The 23,323-nt window shown below is 39.5% G+C and overlaps 1 protein-coding gene across 2 annotated transcripts in view; it reads right to left on the bottom strand.

Annotated features, from left to right (window-relative positions):
• CTNNA1 (catenin (cadherin-associated protein), alpha 1, 102kDa) overlaps positions 1-23,323 on the bottom strand; it is a 211,806-nt gene that overhangs the window by 12,384 nt on the left and 176,099 nt on the right. For both annotated transcript variants that reach the window (XM_006866127.1, XM_006866128.1), the window contains exons 10-12: positions 12,879-13,035; positions 3,804-4,004; positions 3,079-3,230 (exon numbers count right to left, since the gene is read on the bottom strand). In XM_006866127.1, coding sequence (XP_006866189.1) covers positions 3,079-3,230; positions 3,804-4,004; positions 12,879-13,035 — 510 coding nt within the window. The remainder of the gene's footprint in view (positions 1-3,078; positions 3,231-3,803; positions 4,005-12,878; positions 13,036-23,323) is intronic.

The following is a 23,323-nucleotide window of genomic DNA, read 5'->3' as shown; positions in this document are numbered from 1 at the left end:
CCTGACCCAAGCCATGGTATTTTCAATAACCTCATACGGATGCGAAAGCTGGACAGTAAATAAGGAAGACCGTAGAAGAATTGATGCCTTTGAGTTGTGGTGTTGGATGAGAATGCGGAAAGTGCCATGGACTGCCAAAAGAACCAACAGATGTGTTTTGGAAGAAGTGCAGCCAGAGTGCTCCATGGAGGCCAAGATGGCTAAGCTTTGTCTCTCATACTTTGGACATATTGTCCGGAGGGAACAGTCGCTGGAGAAGGATGTCATGCTGGGTATGGTGGAGGGTCAGAGAAAAAGAGGAAGACCCCCAACGAGATGGATTGGCCAGGTGGCGTCATTGATGGACTCAAGTGTGGCAGCGGTAGTTAGGTTGGCCCAGGATTGGACATTGTTTCCTTCTGCTGTGCATGGGTCGCTATGAGTCGGTTCCGACTCGATGGCACCAGACAACGACAACAACAATGTGCCAAGCACTGTTCTGGGCCCTAGAGTTACAGTACGACCAACACAGGAGACAAAAATCCCTGCTCTTACAATGCTTATTATATTGTACTGGGGAAAACAATGCCAAAGTATACTATTTGAAATTGATCAGTGGTATTTTGAAAAAAACAAGGCATTGAAGAAGGATTTTTATATGGTGATCAGAGACCTGAGGGCAATTAGGGTAGGAGCATGGCAGGTATGTAGCAGGAAGGAGGAGCCAGTCCACAGAGGAAGATCCTTGCTGCACAGGGACTGGTGCAATAGCCCTGTGAGCAAATGGGGGAGTAGCAGCAGATGAGGTCAGAGAGATGATGGTTCAGTTCCTAAGGTAAGCATTAAGGATTTTGGGTAGCTTTTGAAGTTTGAGCAGAAGAGTTATGTAATCTTGTTAGGTTTTAAAAGGTCATTCTAGATAGTCTATGGATAAGAGTGTAGACAGCTAAGGATGGGAACAGAGAGGCCAGCTGAATCCAGAGGGGAGATACTGGAGGCTTAGGCAAGGTTGAGAACTGGCCAGGTTCTAGAAGGTAGAGTTGACAGAATTTGCTGATAGCTCAAACAAAGGATAGGAAACAAAAAGAGGGCTTTTCAGAAGTGACTCCAAGTGAATGACCTGAGCAAGTGGAAGGAAAGGGTTGCCATTAGCCGAGTATAGAGTTTTCATCAACTACATGTGAAGACTGGGGGTGAAGCAGGTTTGAGATGCAGAGATCAAGAGCTCAGTTTGATGCATACACTTGAGATGCCTATTTATCAAGTAGCAAGGGGGGATAGGAGTCTTGGTGTGTCTCTGCAAGATAATGCGTTGGACCACAGGGTCGGTTTAAACTGCAAGGCTGGCCGTTCAAACTCACCAACTACTCTTTGGAAACACTATACAAAGTTGCTATGAATCAGAACTGACTCAACAGCACTTAACAACAACAAAGGGGGAATAACAAGATAGTATGGAACTCAAGAATATAACATCTAGATGGCTATCTCAAGGCCTAACACACACAGGGAAAGAGGTCAAGGCTGGGATCAAAAGGACAGCAATCACCTAAGGACACATTTCAGAAGGATGGATAAAGGAGTAATGGAAACGATAGAGGGAAGGAGTGGGATCAGTGATGTTACACTGAAAGGACTGCAACTGAGACGAAACGAAGTGTATGCTATGTTGGATGTTCTGTAAACCCTCACTAATTTGTATTTAAGACAGGAAAAGAAAAGAGCTCAAGGACGTTGCAATGGGGAACACCAGTGTTAACAGGCTTACAAGATGAGGAGAAACTAACAAAGGATACTGAGAAGGAAGAGGGCCAAGATATGGCCACCCAACCCTTCCAAACTGTGAGAAATGGGCTGGAGGCAGTGTGTGTGTGTGATCTAGTGCCCTTGTGGAGGGGACACCACTAGCCAGCAACAGCTAAGGCCACCCAGGGTAACAGGAGGGAAGGTAGAATACATGGGTATAGAAGAAGCTGCCTCACTGGAAGAGGGGAGGATGGGGATACAAGTGTTTAAGCCTGAGGACAGCAGGAAGGTATGAAGTGGTCATAGAGTCTACTGAAGGGCAGCTCTTGTCTGCAGAGCAGGGTATAGAACAGACCAGCCACCAGGACTGGAGTCGTTCAATTCCTGACTTTCAGTCCTCCCACACACAGTCACAGGAAAGGCACACTCCGGTCCTAGACTATTTAAATACCAAAGCTTTCACCTCTGATACTCAACATACTTCATCACCAGGGTTTCTTTTCTTTTGTTTCTAGATGGCTAGTCTACATGACCACTGGAAAAGTGACCAGGGACCCAAGGACAATGGGGCTCAATCAGGCCTTTACTGAACATAGAGGTTCTCCATCAGCACAGCAGCAGGAATGGAGAATGCAAAGCCTGCCACCAATGGAACAGGATCTCTGCCCTGACCACATCAACAGTTCAGCAAATAAGCATCAATGCAGCCGGGTGGACCTGGGAAGTTTTCACAGATCCTGCTCTCAGCTTCTAGAACATTATCAACTATTCTGGGAAAAGCATCTGTGAGATTCAGGCCCAGCTCCCTGGGGCTGCATCATGGAGACATTGGTAGTTTCTGAAATGCTTTGTTCACACCAACCCAGAGGGGGTCCTGGACTTTCCCTCAGACACTAAGAATTGACCAGCACTTGGCCTCACCAAAGAGGAACCACCAGGGGCTGACATAGCCCTTCATCCAATTCTGGAATATACTGAAGTTCTACCAAGAAATGCCCGCCGGTGGCCACTTTAAGTATAACACCAATCTGCATTAGGAAATGGAGAGTCTATATTTTCTAAAGTTTCCTTCTAACTCAAACTGAAGCCTCATTGTGTTGACTGTTTGCTCTACATTAAATCCTCAAGGCCAACTCCTGCTAGCTCCCCTTTCTTAGCCCATATTTGGGCTCTAACTTGCAACTAACAGTCATTTTAGACAACATAATTAAATGTATCTCATTCTAAAAGCTTTTAGATTCATAGTTTTAATATACTGCCACTGCATCTGCTGAGTTCCAGAATGATGCATTGCTCAAGTTTAGTAAATGATAAGGAAGAAGCTGTTAAAACATCTGAAATGCAGTTACTCACTCTTATCATCAATACTGCTTTCCTGATGTCCCGGATGCCATCATACACCAGGCGGGAGGCATCAATAAACTCATTCTCATCCATGGGCTGGGCGGGGTCGGAGCTGAGCGCCTCCACAGCCGCTTCCACTTGCTCGGTGAAGCGTGGCATGACTGAAGGGAGAGGGGCAAGGAAGATCCACCATTCATTCCACCAGCCTCCCTGAGTTCCTCAGGCCAACAGAAGCCGAGGTTTAGGATAAAGAGCCTCTGCTTCAACCATGTGAAGGGTATTTATAGTTAAAATAAATGAAAAGAAATAGCATGTATATATACTTGAGTCACTTTGTCTCTGACTAGATTCTGCAATACAGGGCTGAGAACTTGAAGTTTCAGTTTTCTTTTTAACTAACAGGACACTTTGACGTTTATTTAAAATAATGTGTGATAGATTAGACGAGGGATGTGAAACAAAAAGAGGAACTTTCTGGGGTGAATCCAACCGAATGGCCTGAGCAAGTGGAAGGATCACGTTGCCATTACCTGATGATAGAGTTCATCATAATGAAACCCCTGATCATTAGTTATCATGAAGCAAATGTGCTTGTGAGTTATCTTTTACCAGACTTCTCAGGAGTCTGATGTTTCACCCGGATATCCTGATCTCTAACTAACTCCCTAACAGGATGGTCCTGTCCCTCCCAGACTGCCTGGGTAGGAGCACTGGACAGGGAGCAACCCCCGCACCTGTATTGGAAAGCAGCTTAGTGGCCTCCAGCACCTTCTCCGTGTAGACCCCTGGTTCATAGTTGTCCATCTCTGAGGTGACCACGTGAATGACCCGGGCTGCCCGGCCTCGAATTGCACCAGCTGTGCGGTCCAACCCATCCACATCTTTCTCTTGCAGAGCAATGACACATTTGTTCACATCTTCCAAAATGTGATTCTCTAAACAACAAGAAAAGCTGAATGAGGAAGGATGTCTTCACAAGAAGGTGACAACTTTAAGTTGGAATCAATCATTTATTGAGTGCTTACTTTGTGCCAGCCACAGTGATCAAAGAATTACATATTGCACTGAAGACATGAAGTGAATTACTGGATAAACTGTCCCACAGATACTCAACATGTAATCACTCCCAAGAACAATCTTTAAGATGTTAAAACAAAAGAAAGCCCATTTCTAAGGAATACTTCTGTGTAGGGCATTTACAGAAACCTTTTGAAATTCTTAACTCAAATAGTTTTACTATAAAGTTTTTATCCTCCCCACCCACCCCTGCTTCCCTAAAGATGTCAGTATAGTTCAAACAATCTACCAAGAAGCCAGCATAACTTGAGACAGAAGGTTGTGCTGGAAAGCAGGTGAAAGCCTCAACTGCATGAGGCAAAACATTTAGTAACCTTCTCATGGTAAGCAGGCAGGCCAATTATGATCATGATAAAGGTTAAAAAGACTGAAGTTGTCAGGATTTCATTTTACTTGGATCCACATTCATAGCCCATGGAAATAGCAGGAAATCAAGACTTACTGCATCTGGAAAATCTACTACAAAAGCTTCTTCAAAGTGTCAAAATACAAAGAAGTCACTTTGAAAATTGAGGTATGCCTGACCCAAGTCATGGTATTTTCAATCGCCTAGCAGCCAGAGTGCTCCTTGGAGGCCAAGATGGCCAAACTTCATCTCTCATACTTCGGACATAGTGTCAGGAGGGACCAGTCACTGGAGAAGGATATCATGTTTGGTAAGGTGGAGGGCCAGAGAAAAAGAGGAAGACCTCCAATGAGATGGATTGGCCAAGTGGCAGCATCAATGGACTCAAGTGTGGCAACAGTAGTAAGGTGGCCCAGGATCAGGCAGTGTTTCGTTCTGCTGTGCAGAAGGTCGCTATGAGTCGTTACTGACTCGAGAGCACCTAACGACAACAGTATGTATGTATGGAGTCCTGGTGTGGCGCTGTGGGCTAATGCGTCAGACTGCCAAGTCATTAGAACTGCAAGGTCAGTGGTTCAAGCTCACCAGCTGCTCCTTGAAAACCCTATCTTGGGTCACTACAGGTCAGAACCGACTCGACGGCACTTAACAACAAGTACGCATGTGAAAGTTGGACAATGCATACAGAAGAATTGATGCATTTTAATTATGATTGGCAAATAAAAAGTATACCATGTAATACCAAAACAACAAACTATTATTAGATATAATGATGATGGTGAGGCTTTGTCTCACATAACTTTGGACATATTATCAGGAGGGATCAGTTGCTAGAAAAGGACATCTGCTTGATAAAGTAGACAGTCAGTCAAAAAGTTTGTTTCAGTGAGATGAACAGTTGTTATAACAATGGGCTCCAGCATAGCAAAGACTGTGAGGATGGCACAGGACTGGGTAGTGCTGTATTCTACTTTACACAACGTCATTAAAAGTCAGAACTGACTCGAAACAGCAGCTCCTAGTAGTCACAGAGCTGGGTTTTGGTTTTCCCATAAAACAACAAGCTTATCACTGGATTCTGGGAACCCCCAGGGCAAGGAGTTCACATCAACATAACTGTCCAGCCCGCCAGTCACTCATAGGAGAAAGATAGGGCTTTCTTCTGCTCTCATTAAGATTTAAAAGTCATAGAAACCCTATACAGATTGGTTGAGTCACAAGTGACTCGACGGCACTTAACAACAGTAACAACAACAGAGGATAGGCACTGTGAACCAAAAGGTTGGCAGTTTGATCCCACCAGCCACTCTGTGGAAGGAAGATGAGGCTTTTTGCTTCTGCAAAGATTTATAGCCTCGGAAACCCTACACAGGGTCACCATGAGTTAGAACCGACTCAACGCATATAACAACTACTCCCTCAGTAGGTTATTATGAAGCCGCTAAAGTGAATGAGCTAGATCTGTATGGGCAGACAGAAAATGGAAGAGGGAATGTTCACTCATCCAAGAGTCCAGGCCACGTGATGGGGCCCAGACTCATACAGTAGTCATGGGACACAGAGGTTAACAACCAGGGTCTCATCTCGACATGTCCTTCCTGCTCTCCTAAATGAGCTTTTTCAAGACATGTAATAACTCTTAGAAGCAGCATCAACTCCCCTAAACCAAGAATGCACTTTATATAGTAAATGAAAAACTAAAAGGTATGCTTGTTCTATAAGAGCCAGAAGAATCATGGCAAATGCAATCTGTTTAAGGCACTGATGTGGGCATTTCTTTGCTAGTACTGGCCTACCAATGCTAATTCTACTTCTAGGGCCCTAATAACACATTCAAGTTAGGTTGCATATGGCAATGTCTAGAATGGAAATAGTAAGTTAGACCTCAAATTAAGAATTGGTCAAGACAGGGCATGTAGTACCTGAAGATTTAGCAAAGAAGAGAGCCACCACAGTGACTTACAACCTTATAGACTTATAAACTGTCGCCAAGGAACCAAGGCCTTTCCCCTTCCTAATTCCCAAAACATTGTAGGCCAGGATGAGGCCACAGACATGATAGACTAAAATAGGGGTAGTGAGGGGAACCACAACAAGAAATGAATTATTAATGATATGAAAGAATTGAAAAGACAGTTAAAAAAAAAATATATATATATATACACACACACACACACACTAGAAAAGACAGGAAATAGAATTGATATGAAATGATACCAATTTTAAGCTTTTGGTTTAACTGTGTAAATAGCTTTGTCAGACAGCTGATCTTTCCATCAATCTTTTAAGCAATGTGGAAGCTAATGAAGACAATTTTATGCAATGAATCCTAACTAGGGATGAGTCTTGGATTTACCAATATGATTCAGAGCAAGGTCTAATCAAAATTGTGGGTTCCAAGGGAATCTTCTAGGCAAATTAAATTCAAAGCAGAGAGACGAGCTCAGAAGTCATGGCATTTGTTTTTTGGGATTTTAATGGGGTAATCTTGATAGAATTTCTTGAAGGATACAAGATAATAGAGACCTATATGAAGTTTTGGAGTCCTGGTGTGGCACTGTGGGTTAATGTGTTAGACTGCAAAGTTGCTTTGAATTACAAAATCAGTTCAAACTCACCAGCCACTCCTCGGAAACCGCCTCAATGTCACTTAACAACAATAATATGAAGTTGTAATAAAATTGAAAGCTGCATTGGTGAGAAAAAGGTCTTAAAAATTGCTCTAAGGAATTTTTTTCCTTTCACAACAACGCAACTGGCTCATTTCTCTTTGAGGATAGTAAGGACTGTCTATGGGAGTTTAATCAGAAAACGTGTCTCTGTTCAACCTCCAGTCTCGATCTTGTCCCACTAAATTTACTTTTGTTCTCAAAACTCACAATACATTTATTTAAAAGGAACACGATTTGAGCCCCTTGAAGATACCAAACTGTTGTTTTGACGTGGTATAAATAAAACAAAGAACGCAGAATTCTTTGTGGTGGACTTAGAAAGATGGAAACATCACATCCAAAGTTGTAAAGACAAAAGTACTGGTGAGGCACTGTAGGTTAAGCACTAGACCACAAAGTTGATCTGAACCACAAAGTGGCAGTTCAAACCCACCAGCCACTCCTTGGAAACTCTACAAGTTGCTATAGTCAGACCTAACTGAATAACAACAACATGGAGATGTCAAAAAACTATAGTTTTATATTTTGATAATTTTAATAAAGCTCTTTTTTTTAAAAAAAAGATAAATACTCGACTGCAAGTTCAGTATGAACCTCAAGATCAGCAGTTCAAACTCACCAGCTGCTCCTTAGAAACCCTATACAGGGTCGCTATGAATCAAAAATGACTCCACAGCACTTAACAACAACAATAATTTTGTTAGTATATAAGGGTAAGTCAATATCATTGCTCTCTATGTGCCAATTTAAACTAAACAGACTGTGTGCCCACTATACATGGTATTGGGTTCTAAACTCCTGGCTTTAAAGAATCCAATTTGTAAAATGGCCTATCTCACATTTATTTGTATCATATCGCTAAGGAAAGGAGAGGAGAAGAAATGATGATGTTTTCTTTTATCACTGACTTGAAAAAACTCATCCTGGTTTCAGAAGTGAGTAAGTGGGGGTAAAATTACATCTTAGAATCAATGAAGCAAGGCATACTTTTTTGCTCATTAAAGTAGCTCAAACCTCCACCTGTGACTAGATGCCCATGTTCTTTAAAACTCAATTTGAACTTAGTAGAATTCAGACTGGTTTTCTTCCAGATAAACTCAAACCAGGGAAGGGTTTTGCCATTCTTTAGCAACAAAGGAATCCTTCCCTTCTAAGAAACTAATGGTGCTGCGGGTTAATGCGCTGGACTGTAAAATTGATTTGAACCTCAAGGTCAGTGATTCAAACTCACCAGCTGCTTCTTGGAAACCCTATACAGGGTCACTATGGGTCAGAACTAACTTGACAACACTTAACAACAACAATGTACCACTCACTGAACAGTTAACTTTGGAAAGTATTGGCCTGTTGAGGCCACAGGGCCTCCAGGACCAAGTCTACTCTCTCTTCTAAGTCCTAGGGTTTCGAGTCCACTGTACCTGCACAACAGTGGGGTGAGGAGGTGCCCACACTAACTGCATTATAAATTCCCTGAGTTATATTGAATTTCCAAGGAAACAGCATGAGTCTGTTATGATTAAACACACCAATCGGCACCCCATTAAAATGCTGATTGTTCAATACAGTCTTTATTTATAGGTGTGCTTCAACAAGAAAAAAACAATTCTCACTCTTTCTCAGACATACCAATCTGTATTACCTCCCTCGCTCAAATACACACACATCAGCTATAAGTAAATGAACACAAAAGTGTCCATACTGAGAACAGGACTATGTCAGTTTTTCACTTGAAAACTTTTCTAGATTTGCCCATAAAGAGCTCTCTCATCCATTGTAATGGCTGCCTAGTAACCTACTGAATAGATGGTGGGGACATAATTTGTTTATCCAGTCTTTTGTTGAAGTGAGTATCCTTTTACAGGTATTCTGACAAACTTGTATACCTATCCCTGGAGGAAATTTCTAGCAATGAAATACTGAATCAAAGGGCATGTATGTTAGACACATGGTGCCTAATTGCCTTCGAGGTATCATGCCAACTAGCATCCTCCAGAAAGATGACAAGAATATATATTTGCATCCATAGTGTGTAATAACAGGGCCCACTCTTCACACCCTTTGCCCTAGATATCTTTATTGGTACCATTTTTACGTACACATAGAAGTTAATAATATTGCTTAATATGGTACAGAATGCTCACTGTCTGGTAGGCACTGTGCTGACATCTTACTATCTATGTAGTTGTTAAGTGCTGCTGAGTCAGTTCCCACTAATGGCAACCTTGAGCAGCTCCAAGGAGCAACTGGTGGGTTTGAACCACCGACTTTGTGGTTTGCAAGTAGGCACTGCATTTTACCACCATTAATAATGAGTAAATTAGGGCACAGAAATATTGAGTGACTTACCCAAGGTCACATAGCTAGAAGGCAATAAATAGGGGGTTAGGAATTATAACTTAATCATTAGTTGTACCATTTCCTCTAAAGAATGAAATTCTTATTTTCAATTTTGTTTTTGCTATTAAAAGGAGGAAACAATTAGGTGTAATAATCCTTTTCTGTAAAGACCTTATAATCAGATGACATTCTTTGGGTATACTGACATTTAATGAAAGTAAAATTACCAACTCGTGTTGCACCAGAGTATTTACTGCAATATATTATTTGTTTGTAAGAGCATTTGATAAAGAAATGTAATAAACTCAATTAGAACCACCACTCTGAATAACCAAAGGCATCTTACAAAAAAAAAAAACAACACACACACACAAAAAACCCCAGCATGTAAACAAAGTAAACAAATGAAAAAGTAAATTGCATTTCCATAGAAAACGTTTATCAAATACAATTCAAATGAAATTCAAACAGTCTTTATCACTTTGATAAATTTCAAATCACTCTCCTTAAGCTATCAGTCAATATAAATATATTCTTCTTTGGTTGTATGCTCTGTAGCATCTTAAACTGCCTCCAGTAATTTACAAGACGACATTTTGAATAAAATAATTTGGGGAAGACGATGTCCCAACTCTACTTCTCCTGGGGGTGACATGCATGCCCTTTTCTTAATTTACAAGTGCCACTGTCTTATAATTTGACTTATAGACCCCAAGTTCCCACTCGTGAAATGCTGGCATCCGGGTTTTGGGGACTCCACAGGGTTACAGACAAGATGACTACTACACCTTTTGAACCACAAATCAGGACTTGATTTGTAGTATGTATAAGGAGGTTTCTGGGACCAATGGGATAGAATATTCTACAACAGTAGAAATTAAAAAACAGAAGGTCCTCTCAGTTCTGTTCCCTACATAACTCCCCTTGGTTGGGTTCCTAGTGAGTGAATAGAGCTTCAGCAAATGCCCTGGCCTCAAAGATTTAGAGAGGGAATCTCAGGATGCAAACCATTAGTGGAAGAACTCCACAAATTCTCTCACACTGCCAAAGACCCACAAGGTCCCAGAATACAGAGCAAACACCATTCCAAAGAATTACACAGGTCCCTTAAATTTCATTAAGCAAAATTTTATGAAGTCCACCCTAGAGTAAGCCACACCCTATGCTTGTGCTGGGCACTCACCTGGCAGCCCCTCAACTCTAAAACAAGTCCCTCTCACTAACAGGTACACTGAAACACCTGTGTGCCTTGGGAAAAGTAGAAAATGGCCACAAATCTAAGTGGGCTAGATGAAGACGAGCCCAATCAGACTTGGCTTCTTGTCTAAACCCTGCCCAACTGGCACCCATGGCACCTGCCACTCTTCAGTCTGTGCTATACTTCCAGAAATGCTGTGAGTTGCAGTCAGGGCCTGGCCAAGTTAGGAGTTGGGGGCCCCTCAACAAGAGCCAGTTGTTCCTTTGTCTAGACTGGGTATCATGTGAAATGAAATAGCAAGTGTTAAACCTGCCCAGGATGAGGTAAGGTGTGTGAGGGGATAAAGGAGCCTAAATGCTAAAAAATTAGTTGACCTAGTGAAATGCTACACAGACAGCTGCCTGTCTCCACCCTTCATCCCAGGCCCCTAAAAATCAGAGGATTTGTGCTTAATGACCCTTGCCCTATTAATGATTTATGTGACAATTCTAAGCAAGCCTGTGGTAGAACATTTAGAGAAACACACCAGGTAGACTTCTGAAATTCAGATGCTCTGCAAATAACACTACTTCCTGACTGAGAGAATTGTTCCATGTGTTTTATTTGCTAGATGGAAACTGTCTAAACTCCGTTCTATCAAGTCAGCCCTCTCCTACACTCTCCTACATTTGCATAAAAATTGAACACACTCTCCAGACAGGGCTGTATCTCTTAAAGAAGTTGATTTCTTTTTTCCATTCTTCTGTTTTATGCGACAGACACTCTAAAGTCACTGTCTGGGTCCTAATAAATGCTGCTGCTGAATCCCTACAGTTCTGATTTCAAAAAGTGTGCACAAGACATTTGATTCCATTACACTGTATTCTCCTGTAAGATGGCCTAAAACACCCTTGAGACCAAGCCTGAGATATACAAAATCTAATCACAAGAAAGTTTAGGAATGTAGCATTTATCCAGAGGGGGCCTTTGCATTTAGATCTCAGAATTTGTTGTTTGCTTAAAACTGGGTTGTGAAGGTGGAATGTTTTTCTCTAAACCAATGTAAAAGAATAATTCAGTACTTCATTGGGAAAAACAACAGAAGGCCAAGATTTCCCAAAAAAGCTATTGCTGCATTTCTGGCACCTGCAAAGATGTGCTTGTAAATGGGTTTTTGTTTTAAAGTACCACCACCTGCAATTTGGCAGTCCTGCAGTAGCATGGATTAGCCCCTTCTTTTTGCACTTTATGGACTGCAGTCTCCCCACTTTCACAAGTAAAAGCCAAAGCTACCAGTCCCAGGGCAAGCAAGCAGCGGCAGGGAAGCATTGGTATGCGGAGCACAGCCACCCCTATATAGGTCACTGCTGGAGGACTGTGCTGTGCATGTACTTAAGCCCTGCTTGTTTCAGGCCCCATCGCAGCTCACATCTCCCCAGTCCTAGCTCGTGGTTCCCTGGGGTGACAGGTACTTTCAGTCCTACAAGTACCCAGCCTTTGACTCTGCCCACAGCTACCACCTCAGGAAGCCTGGTCCTTCCAGAGCATGCAGTGTGGTCATTTAAAGGGCACCAGCAGCCACGTTAAATGAAGAATGCATTTATATTTAGTCAACTAAAAGGAGATGTGATAAAAATTTATCTCTGTATCATATACACTATGAATTGCATTTGACAAACATTTTCTATATGAATGCAATTTATTATGTTATTACAAGTTTATGTTTATATAATGAAATCAACTGTTTTTGTGAGGTGAATTACCCAGATTTATTTTTTCCAAGTTCATAATTAAATGACACTTAAATATTTCCTCCCTGTTTTCTATCTGTGTATCCGGTAGACAGAAGCGTCTGGTAAAGTAGGCAGTTAAACTCTGATTACTTCTGAGGAAGAGAGAAAGGAAAAATGATTTTTAGAAAAAAACTTCTCTAGTTAGGTTTCAGATCATATTTCTGAGATCCAAGCAGCCACTCTCAGTCCTGAGACAAGGGAATGGGAAATTACTTGAGTCTGCCACTCGATGTTCAGCCGTCAGTTCTAGCACTTTCTTTCTAATTAAAATGAAAATCCACACAGGATTATTGCTAGAATACTTCACCTGCCCAGACTTGAGGACTTTCTGATTGTCCATTTATTCTAACTTAGTCAAAAGGGATGTGCACATCCTCACAGGCTTCTCTGGGGAACCACCTCATTACCTGAGACAGCCAGGAAGTCATCAATGGAAGTAATGTCATCCACAGCATCTGTGAGGACACGGACTTGTTTTTCCCACTGTTCTTTAAACAGATCCATGTTCTCTTGGGCCAATTTGCTCTGTGGTTTTGCTGCTAATGCCAGTGCAGCATTGATCACCTGCAAAAGATATTCAAGTTCATTGTTTACTCTTACTCTCTTCTTCAGAGGTACAACAATAAAAGAAATGGGACACAATGGTCCACAAATGGCTATGGCTTTGTCTCACCTGCAATTCACAAGTGCACTGCATGGTCTACCACAAGCCTTATAGCGCTGGGGCAGATAAGTGCTAAACAAAAGATTTGATTATGTATGTAGAAGCAAGACTTATTTTATTTGGAAACTAAAAACACTTACAAAACACTTGTCAGATTGTTTTTCAAAGTGGCAACACCCATTTTACTTTCTCACCAGAATGGATTAGGGTTTCAACTTTTTCCTCATCTCTCCCACATTCATTATTCATCCCCCCTTTTATTATCTCCCTAGAAGGGTGAAGTGGTATCTCATGGTGGTTTTGATTTGCATTACTCGTACAGCTGAAGAGGTTAAGCATCTTTTCAAGTGCTTATTGGCCATGTGTCTATCTCCTTTAGAGAAGAGCCTAGCCATACCTGCTGAGTGAGTGAATGTCAAGAGTCAACAATAAGAGTTCTAGGTGCAAGGGTGCTTATAGGTTGTTTATGTTAATGGAACCTGGAAGCAAAGCAAAGACAGGAGGAAACTGGTGTGTTGGAGCTGAGATCTAGAAGAGCCAAAAGAATTGTTGCTACAGAGGAATTGTTAAGTTCCACTGTATCATAAAACCCTGTACAGGATTTCTGAGGAGTGGTTGGCGGATTTGAACTACCGACCTTGCAGTTCAAACCAACATTACAGTCAAGTGCTTAGTCTACAACGCCACATCCGAGGAATATGTGTATGCAAATCTGAGGATAGGAGCTGGCGTTTTTAGGTGTTGCACAGGCCAGCAGACCATGTGTATAATTTCCAATACATTGATGAAAGAATGATGTTATTAACCTAACCCCACTAGACTACAGAGGAATCAGACCTACAAGAATTAGATCTCTTTCAACTTGAACACTAACAGATTGATACAATTATCAATTCTCAGGCAAGGGATACCAGATGATCCCAGTTTATCAGTACACTGGGATGTTAACAGCAAGGTAGGTGGTTCAAGCTCACCAGCTGCTCCTTGGAAACCCTATACAGGGTCACTATAAGTTGGAACCCAACTCAATGGCACTTAACAACATCATTCTCAAAGGTGTCCCAGTTTGGACAAAAAACTAGAGGAAGAGAGATACTACTTTTCATGTTTTGCTGTGGTTTTCCATTTTCTTCAGTTTAAAACTTATTCAATGGCATCTCTCCTTTTTGGCATTCATTTCCCGCTGGTGTCTTCACCATTATGGCCTACTGTCTTCATTAATTAATTCATGTATTAATACATCAGAGAAGAGCTAGACCTTGTAAGGTTTTCTGGCTGGAAATGTTTCCACAGAGAGTCCAAGTAAATATGGGCAGGGAACTAATTTTATGTTTTAAATACTAAAATAATTTTCCATCACAAAGAAAAAACTACTCTCTTTGTTCTGAACTGTGTTTTATTTCATACAACAAAATGGAGGAAAAGCTACTTGTTTAAAGAGAACTTTCTTATTTTGAATATCAAACTACTTACAAATAAAAGCCCAACAGAGCTAAAGCCAGAAAGATATCTGATAAAAATTTTAATTCTCATTTCTGATGTTGTTACGTGCCAACAAGTCGGTTCCGACCCACAGCAACCCTGTATAGGGTTTCCAAGGAGCAGCTGGTGAGCGTCAACCACTCACCTTGCAGTTCAAACGGCTTTCCATTAACCCATAGCGCCACATTAAAAAAACAAATACAATCCCTTAAAATACCACCTAACATAACCATCCAAATGATACTTAGTGGAGAACCACTAGCAATGTTGTTGTTGTTAAGTGCTGTCGAGTAGATAGTGACCCTGTATAGCAAGGAGCAGCTGGTGAGCTTGAACCACTGACTCTGCAGTTCAAACGACTTTGCAGTCTGCAGCATTAGCCCACAATACCACACCAGGACATCTTAAAAAAAAAAAAAATCAAAACCTCAAGGTTGGTTTGAAGTTCAAGATGAGCTGTTCAAACTCACCAGCCACTCTTCGGAAACCCTGTACAGGGTGGTCACTATGAGTCGGAACTGGCTCGAACTGCACTTAACAACAACAATCTTTCTGTATATTAGAAAAAATGAGGGGAGAAATTAGCTCTTCATAAAAGTAATTACTATGAAATTTACAGGATTAAATTGGTAAATAAATGCACAAACTTGAATTTTTAAAAAATGTTTTCTGAAGTCATTAAAAAAAAAATTTAAGTAAGTGAAAACACATTCCATGCTTTGGGATGTGGAGATTCAGTATTAAGAAAATGTTAAAAATTCTACCCAATTAATTTTTAGGCATATTGCAATTCCCACCAAAATCCTGACAAACATTTTTTTGACAGGTGTAGGAAGACACTGACACATTTCTTCACAAATTAATCTGGAAAAATAAATGACTTAGAACAGCCAAGAAAATCTTTGGGATGAAGAGCAGGGAAGTTATGATGTAAAACAACACTAAACTAAAATACAAAAGAATTTTGTTTGTTGCTAGATGTTGTTGAATCAGTTTTGACTCACAGCAATCCTGTGTGCCTCAGAACAAAATACTGCCTGGTCATGCAATATTCTAACAATCACTGGTATGCTTGAACACATTGTTGCAGTCACTATGTCAAAGGTACTATAGGTTAACGTGCTGGACTACAAAGTTGGTTTGAACTGCAAGGTCGGTGGGTCAAGCTCCTTGGAAACCTTATACAGGGTCACTGTGAATTGGAACCAACTCAGTGGCACTTAACAACAACAACAACATATTACCAAGCATGCTGTACTTCCCCAGGGATTGGCCCCTCCTGATACCATGTCCAAAGTACATAAGAGGAAGTCTTACCACACACTCTACTTCTAAAAAGCAATATGGCTGTACTTGCTTACAAGACACATTTGTTCATTATTCTGGCAATTTATGATATATTAACATTCTTCACCAATACCATAATTCAAAAGCATTCATTGTTCTTCAGTCTTCATTATTCACTGTTCTGCTTTCACATGAAACCAAGGCAGTTGGAAATAACATCCATGGCTTGGGGTCAGGAGCACCTTAGTCCTAAAAGTGGTATCTTTGCTTTTTATCCAAAAGTCTCTGCAGCAGGTATGTCCAGTGCATACCATCATCTGATTTCTTGAGTGCTGCTTCAATGCACATTGATCGTGACTCCAAGTAAAGTGAAATCCATGACAACTTCCATCTTTTTTTATTGTTGGTTGTGAGAATTTTTATTTACATTGACGTGTAATCCATACTGAAGGTTGTAGTCGGATCTTCATCAATCAATGCTTCAAAGACCGCTTCACTTTCAGCAAGCAAGGTTATGTGCATATTGCAAGTTGTTAAAGAGCCTTCCTCCAATCAGGATGTCTCACTGTTTATATAGTCCAGCTCCTGGGATTATCTGCTTAACATACAGACTGAATAAATATGGAGAACAGATACAACCCTAATGTACACCTTTCCTGATTTAACACCATGTAACACCACCTTGTTCTGTGTGAATTACTGCCTGCATTGAACAAAAATCTATGTACAGTTTCCACCTGACCACAACTAAATGCTATGGAATTCTCATTCTTTGCAATGTTAGCCATAATTTGTTATGAAAGACACAGTCAAATTCCTTTGCATAGTCAATAAAGCACAAGTAAACATCTTTCTGGTATTCTCTATTTGCAGTCAAGATCCATATAACATCAGCAATGATAGCCCTTGTTCCACTTCCTCTTGAGAATCTGGCTTGAATTTCTGGCAGTTCCCTGCAGATGTACCGCAGCAACTATTTTTTAATAATCTTTAGCATTCTGTCAAATTATCTTTCTTTGGGATGGACACAGATACGGATCTCTTCCAGTTAGTTGGCCCAGGTAGTTGTTAATTCAAAAAATGTGGCGTACATAAGTGAGCATGTCCAGCATTGTATCTGTGTGTATAAAACATTTCAGTGCTTTCAGTGTAGCTTTGACTTTTTCGTTCAATACCATCAGTTCTCAAGCACATGCCAACATCTACCTACTGAAATGGTTGAACACTGACCAATTCTTTTTGATACAGCGACTCTGTACAATTCCTTTCCATGTTCTTTCGATGTTTCATGGTGTTTCAATATTTTGCCCAGAAAATCCTTCAATACTACAATTCAAGCCTTAAATTTTTCTTTGGTTCTTTCAGTCTGAAAAATGCCAAGTATATACTTCCATTTTGGTTTTCTAACTCCAGGTCTTGGCAAACTTCATTGTAATATTGTAGGCTTCGAGAGATGCCTTTAAAATATCTTCTGTTCCATTCTCTTACGTCACCATTTCTTTCTTTTAATTTAACTACTTTATAGTTCAAGAACAAGTTACTGAGTCCTTTCTGATATCCATTTTGGTCTTTTTCTTTCCTGTCTTTTTAACGTCCTTCTGCTTTCTTTAGATGTGATGTCATCCCACAACTCATCTGATCTTTGGTTCAAGTTCAAAGCAACAAATCTTTTTTTTTTTTTTTTTAACTTTTTATTGTGAAGTGGGTGACAGTTTATAGAGCAGATCATCAGTTTTACATTCAGCAAGTACATTTTGTTTCATCTCATTGATTGCAATCCCCTCAATGTAATATCATTTATCACACTTTCTCGCTGTGTTTTCAATTTCCATCCTTCTTTCTTTCCTAACCCTTCTCAACTCTGTCCTTGGGCAAATGCTGCCCTTTTTAAGCTCAAATGGTTGATTATTCTAAGGTTGAAGTCTGTTGAGATGGTCTCTAAATTCAAGTGGGACATATTCAAGGTTATACTTTGCCTCATGTGGACGTGTTTAAATTTTCTTCAGTTTCAACTTGAACTTCTACATAAGCAATTGATGGTCTGCTCAGCAGTTGGCCCCTGGCCTTGTTCTGACTACTGGTATTGAGCTTCTTCATCATCTCTTCCCAAAGATGTAGTTGGTTTTATTCCTATGTATTCCATCTAAAAAGGTTCACATAGATAGTCATTGTTGATTTTGTTAAAAAAAAAGGAGAGTTGGTAGTGCAATAGGATAAGCATTGGACTATTACCCACTACATCAACAGTTCAAACTCACCAATTGCTCCACAAAAAAAATATTTTGTAAAGGTTTTAGAAAAATTTAACTACAGATCCTTCTTAGTTTTCAATTTTCAAAGTCCAATCACCAGCAATATTCAATGCATCCTGATTGAAAATTTAATCAATTTCAGACTGTAGTTTAAAAAAATACATATATTTTTTAGTTTCTTCATTTTTGGTATTAGTGGTTGGTTGTAAAAATTTGAACAGTAGTAAATTAATGGATCTGCCTTATAGTTGTTTGATGATGACACATCACTACAAATTCTGGGAATAGTAGATCATATTACTGACTGGTTCAAAATGGCCACTACCAGTACACTTTAACTCCATTTCATTTTTGACAACTCCCAATTTTTCAAGATTCATACTTCATACATTCCATATTCTGATTTATAATGGATGCTTGCAGATGTTTCTTCTCATTTTGAGTGGTGGGAAAATAACTTAGGGTATTATAAAAGCAAAATAATAAATTAGTAAACAACCCATAAATATACTAAATAATATGCTAATTAACCCATAAATATATTTAGTATATGGTTATACTTTCTGTACATATGCTAGGCTATTTGGGGAAAAGTAAAGTTATAACTTCATAATTTACTTGTTTAAGAGATATGTAACAAATTAAAACTGAGGAAACTGGATGACTGTATTTAACAAATGTTTAACTATAAAATATATGGGGTTACATTAATCAGTAAAACCAAAATACCAACAGAAAAGTGAGAAAAAGACAAAGTTTACTTAAGATGAAGTAAAAATTACTAGAAAATAAATGAACAAAATGTTTATTAACTTGTAATTAATACAAATTAACGTGAGTTACATTTTTTGCTTATAAAATTTGCAGAGTCAAAACTAGGTACACTACCACTGTACCAAATGGCAAATTTTAAAATGTGGTTGGCTGGAATCTCAGTAGACTGTTGAATGATGGCAATGTTAGATGACATTTTTGTCTTGTTTGTTTTCCATTAAATATGATGTTAGCTGTTGATTTTCTGTTTATGTCTTTTATGAGATTGAGGAAGTACTCTTCTATTCAGAGTCTGCATTGTTTTTATCATTACTTAATGCTGGACTTTGTCAAACACTTTTCTTTTTCATTCCCACTATTTTGGCTACTTCTTCTGTCTCCTTTGCTGTCTTAGCCTCCTTCCTTCAGTGTTAAGAGTTCCAGGCAAAGACCTGTAAAGCTTTACATCCTCTCTTTCTGTATCCACCCCTAACCATCCCTAGACAATATCATCAGGTCTATAATTTTAACCATCAACCTTTTGCATACTACTCCCATATCTCCTAAACAAACCACTCATTCTGATCCACAATCCATATGACAGTTGTATTCCCATAAACTCTCTTTGGATGTCTTGGATATTTTAGTTTAGAATTTCCAAGATAAGACTCATGAAGATTTCCTGCTCTCACATGTTCCTCATCCAGGCTTGGTATCTGTGAATGGCACAACTATCCAAATCCAGTAGCTTTATGTAGAAACTAAGGTGTCATATTGTGATACCTCTTACTTTCCCATTTCCCATCAGTTAATTATCAATCCTATCTCTAAAACACCTCATATCCCTCTACTTCAATTCCACTGCTACTATAACTGTTTCTACTCTTGCTCCATAATATGCATATGATTAGGCTCATTGAGTACAATGAAAACAGATTCACATTCACATCAATATGTAATATCATAAATTTTCTATTGAAGAATGCACTAAACCAAGGAAGAAGGGAAACAAGAGGTCCAACATGAAGACAACCATGGGCAATCTCAGGATGATAGTGAAGGGGCAAACCAAGGTTACAACTATACAGCAAGTATAGAGGACAGCTTGCCCAGAATGAAGCAGGCTGGAAGGGATAACTCTAAGGGGAGAAAAATATCTGACTGTACTAATTTTATAATTTTGTGGGAAATTTGGGAAGAAATACTGATAGTAAATGAAAGTCAGAGACGGAATGACTAATTCCAGGAATAAAGTTCACAAGAAAAAACATATACATTCCATACTATTGAGTGTACTACTTAGCTGTGAACAACGTATTTATTTTCATAATATAAACAGTGAGTATCTCCTGAATCCATAGACTATGAGGGGGCTTCAAAAAGTTTGTGGAAAAATTCCATTAGCTTTCCATTCCATTTTAATATGAACTTTTGGAAGCCCCCTTGTATTTTTTAATATTAAACTTGCTCTGTTTCCATTGTCCCTGCTTCTCTTACTCTAGTTTCGATTCCATGGTGCTTCTTCTTAATCACTCAATTACATAATCTGCTCAATTCTCTTCTTATTGTTAGGTGCTATTGACTCACAGCAAATCTATGCACAATAGAAAAACACTGTCTGGTTACAGTAACAACTGCTGTTATGTTGGAGCCCACTGCTGCTGCCATTGGGTCAATCAATCTCATGGGAGGGGAAGGTGTCTTCCTCTTTTTCACTGAACCTTTACTTTGCCAAGCATGATGTCCCTCTCCATCATACTTGATTGAGAAATGAAGTCTCATCTCAACATCCTGGCTTACAAGGAGCATTCTGGCTGTACTTTTTCCCAACACAGATTTGTTTATTCTTCTGCCAACCCATGTTATTTTTAAGACTATTCTACATGATTCAAATACATCAATTCTTCCAACATTTTGTTTATTCACTGTCCAAAATTCACATGCATACAAGACAACTGAAAATCCCATGGCTTGGGTCAACTTCACCTTAGTCTTCAAATTTTGCTCTTGAATACTTTAAAGAAGTTGTTTGCAGCAGATATGCCTAAGGCAATATGTCATTTGATTTCTTGACTACTTGCTTCCATGAGTATTGATTGTGGATCCAAGTAAGATGAAGTTTTTGACAACTTCAATTTTTTCTCAATTTATCATGATGTTATTTACTGGTCCAGTTGTAAGGATCTTTGTTTTCGTTACACTGAGGCATAATACATATGAAAGGGTCTTTGATCTTCATCAGTAAGCATTTTAAGTGGGCTAATGTGTCAGACTGTAAAGTTGTTTAAACTTCAACGTCACTGGTTCAAACTCACCAGCTGCTCCTTGGAAACCCTATACATGGTCGCTATGGGTCGAAATTGACTCAATGGCACTTAACAACTACAACATGCTTCCAGCAAGCAAGGTTGTATCATCTGTGTATCACCAGTTGTTAATGAGTCTTCTTCCAATTCTGATGCCATGCTCTTCTTCATATAATCCAGCTTCTCGGATTATCTGCTCAGCGTACAGATACATGAATAAGTATGGTTGGTGAACCCCATTCCTGATTTGAAGCCATACAATATACCCTTAATTGAATGTTTTGGAATACCCATTCTCCTCAATGTTATCCAAATTTGTAATGATCCACACAGTCTAAAGCCTTTCCATAGTCAATAAACATCTGTCGGATACTCTCTTCTTTCAGCCTGATATCTGATGTTAGCAATGGTATCCCTAGTTCAACATCCTCTTCTGAAATCTGTTTTGAATTCTGGCAGTTCCCTATGAATGCTCTACTGCAGTCATTTTTTAATTATCTTCAACAAAAATTTACTTGCATGTGATATTAATAATACTGTCCAAAGATTTCCACATTCTCTCTTTGCAATGGGCACAAATATAGATCTCTTCCAATCAGCTGGCCAAGTAGCTGTCTTCCAAATTTCTTGGCATAAATAAATGACTGCCTCTAGTGCTACATCAGTATGTTGAAAATATTTCAATTTGTATTCCATTAATTCCCAGAGCCTTGTTCTTTGTCAATGCCTTCAGTACCACTGGCTCTTGATAATATGCTACCTCTTGAAATGGTTGAACAGCAACAATTGCTTTTTGGTACAGTGATTTGTGTATCTCTTCCATCTTCTTGTGATTTTTTTTATGCATCAATCAGTACTCTGTCCGTAGAATCCTTCAATATTGAGAGTCAAGGCTTGAATTTTTTTCTGCAGTTCTTTCAGCTTGAGAATTGCTGAGCATGTTCTTCCTTTGGGATTTTCTGACTCCAGGTCTTTGCACATTTCATTATAATGTTTGATTTTGCCTTCTCGGGCTGCCTTTTGAAATTTTCTGCTCAGCTCTTTTACCTCATTTCTTCTATTTTCTTTAGCATTTCTAAGCTGGAGAGCAAGTTTCAGACAAGTAGTGTGGTCTTTTCCTGCTTTGCTTTATTCCTGTATGAGGCTCTTGATGTCATCCCATAGCTCTTCTAGTCTTCAATTATTACTGTCTAACTCATCAAATCTGTTCTTGAGATGATCTCTAAATTCAGGTGGGATATGATCGTGGTTGTATTTTGGCTCTCGTGGACTTGTTTTACTTCTTTTCGGCTTCAGCCTGAACTTGCATATGAGCAATTGATGGTCTGGTTCCATATTCTGCCTCTGATATTATTTTGGCTGATGATATGAAGCTTTTCCACTGTCTCTTTCCACAGATGTAGTTAATTTGATTTCTGTGTATTCCATCTAGTGAGGGTCTGTTTATAGTCGTCTTTTACTTTGTTTAAAAAAGGTATTTGCAATGAAGACTTCACAGGTCTTGCAAAATTTTATCATGCGCTCTCCAGCATCATTTCTATCACAAAGGCCATATTTTCCAATTATTGATCCTTCTCTGTTTCCAACTTTGCATTCCAATCACCAGTAATTATCAATGCATCTTGATTGCATGTTTAACTGATTTCAGACTGAAGAAGTTGGCAGAATTCTTCAATTTCATCATCTCAGCTTTAGTGGTTAGTGCGAATGGACATTATCCTATTATAGTCAGTACTGTACTTTAATTTTCTTCATTTTGTCATTCCCAGAGGAGTAAATCTTATGATTGTAAGATTCAAAATGGCCAGCACCTGTCCATTTCAGATTACTAATGCCTAGGATATAGATCTTTATGTGCACCATTTAATTTTTGACCACTGCCAATTTTCTTAGATTCATACACTTCATACATACATTCCATGTTCTGAGGGGCTCATCTTCCAGTATTATATTTGAAAACATTCTGGTACTATTCATAATGCCTTTGTCTGCCACTCTATATCTGAAAATGTTCCCTTGCTATTCACACTTTCCATTGGTAAGCATTCATATGTAGACTGCCTCTCTTCCTAGTCTCTCTTAGTCTGGAAGCTACGCTGACACTTGTC

The sequence above is a fragment of the Chrysochloris asiatica genome, unplaced genomic scaffold (assembly GCF_000296735.1).
Source record: "Chrysochloris asiatica unplaced genomic scaffold, ChrAsi1.0 scaffold00087, whole genome shotgun sequence".
Lineage (NCBI taxonomy): Eukaryota > Metazoa > Chordata > Mammalia > Afrosoricida > Chrysochloridae > Chrysochloris > Chrysochloris asiatica.
The sequence above is the reverse complement of the archived record's forward strand: the minus strand, read 5'-3'. Positions and strand labels throughout refer to the sequence as shown.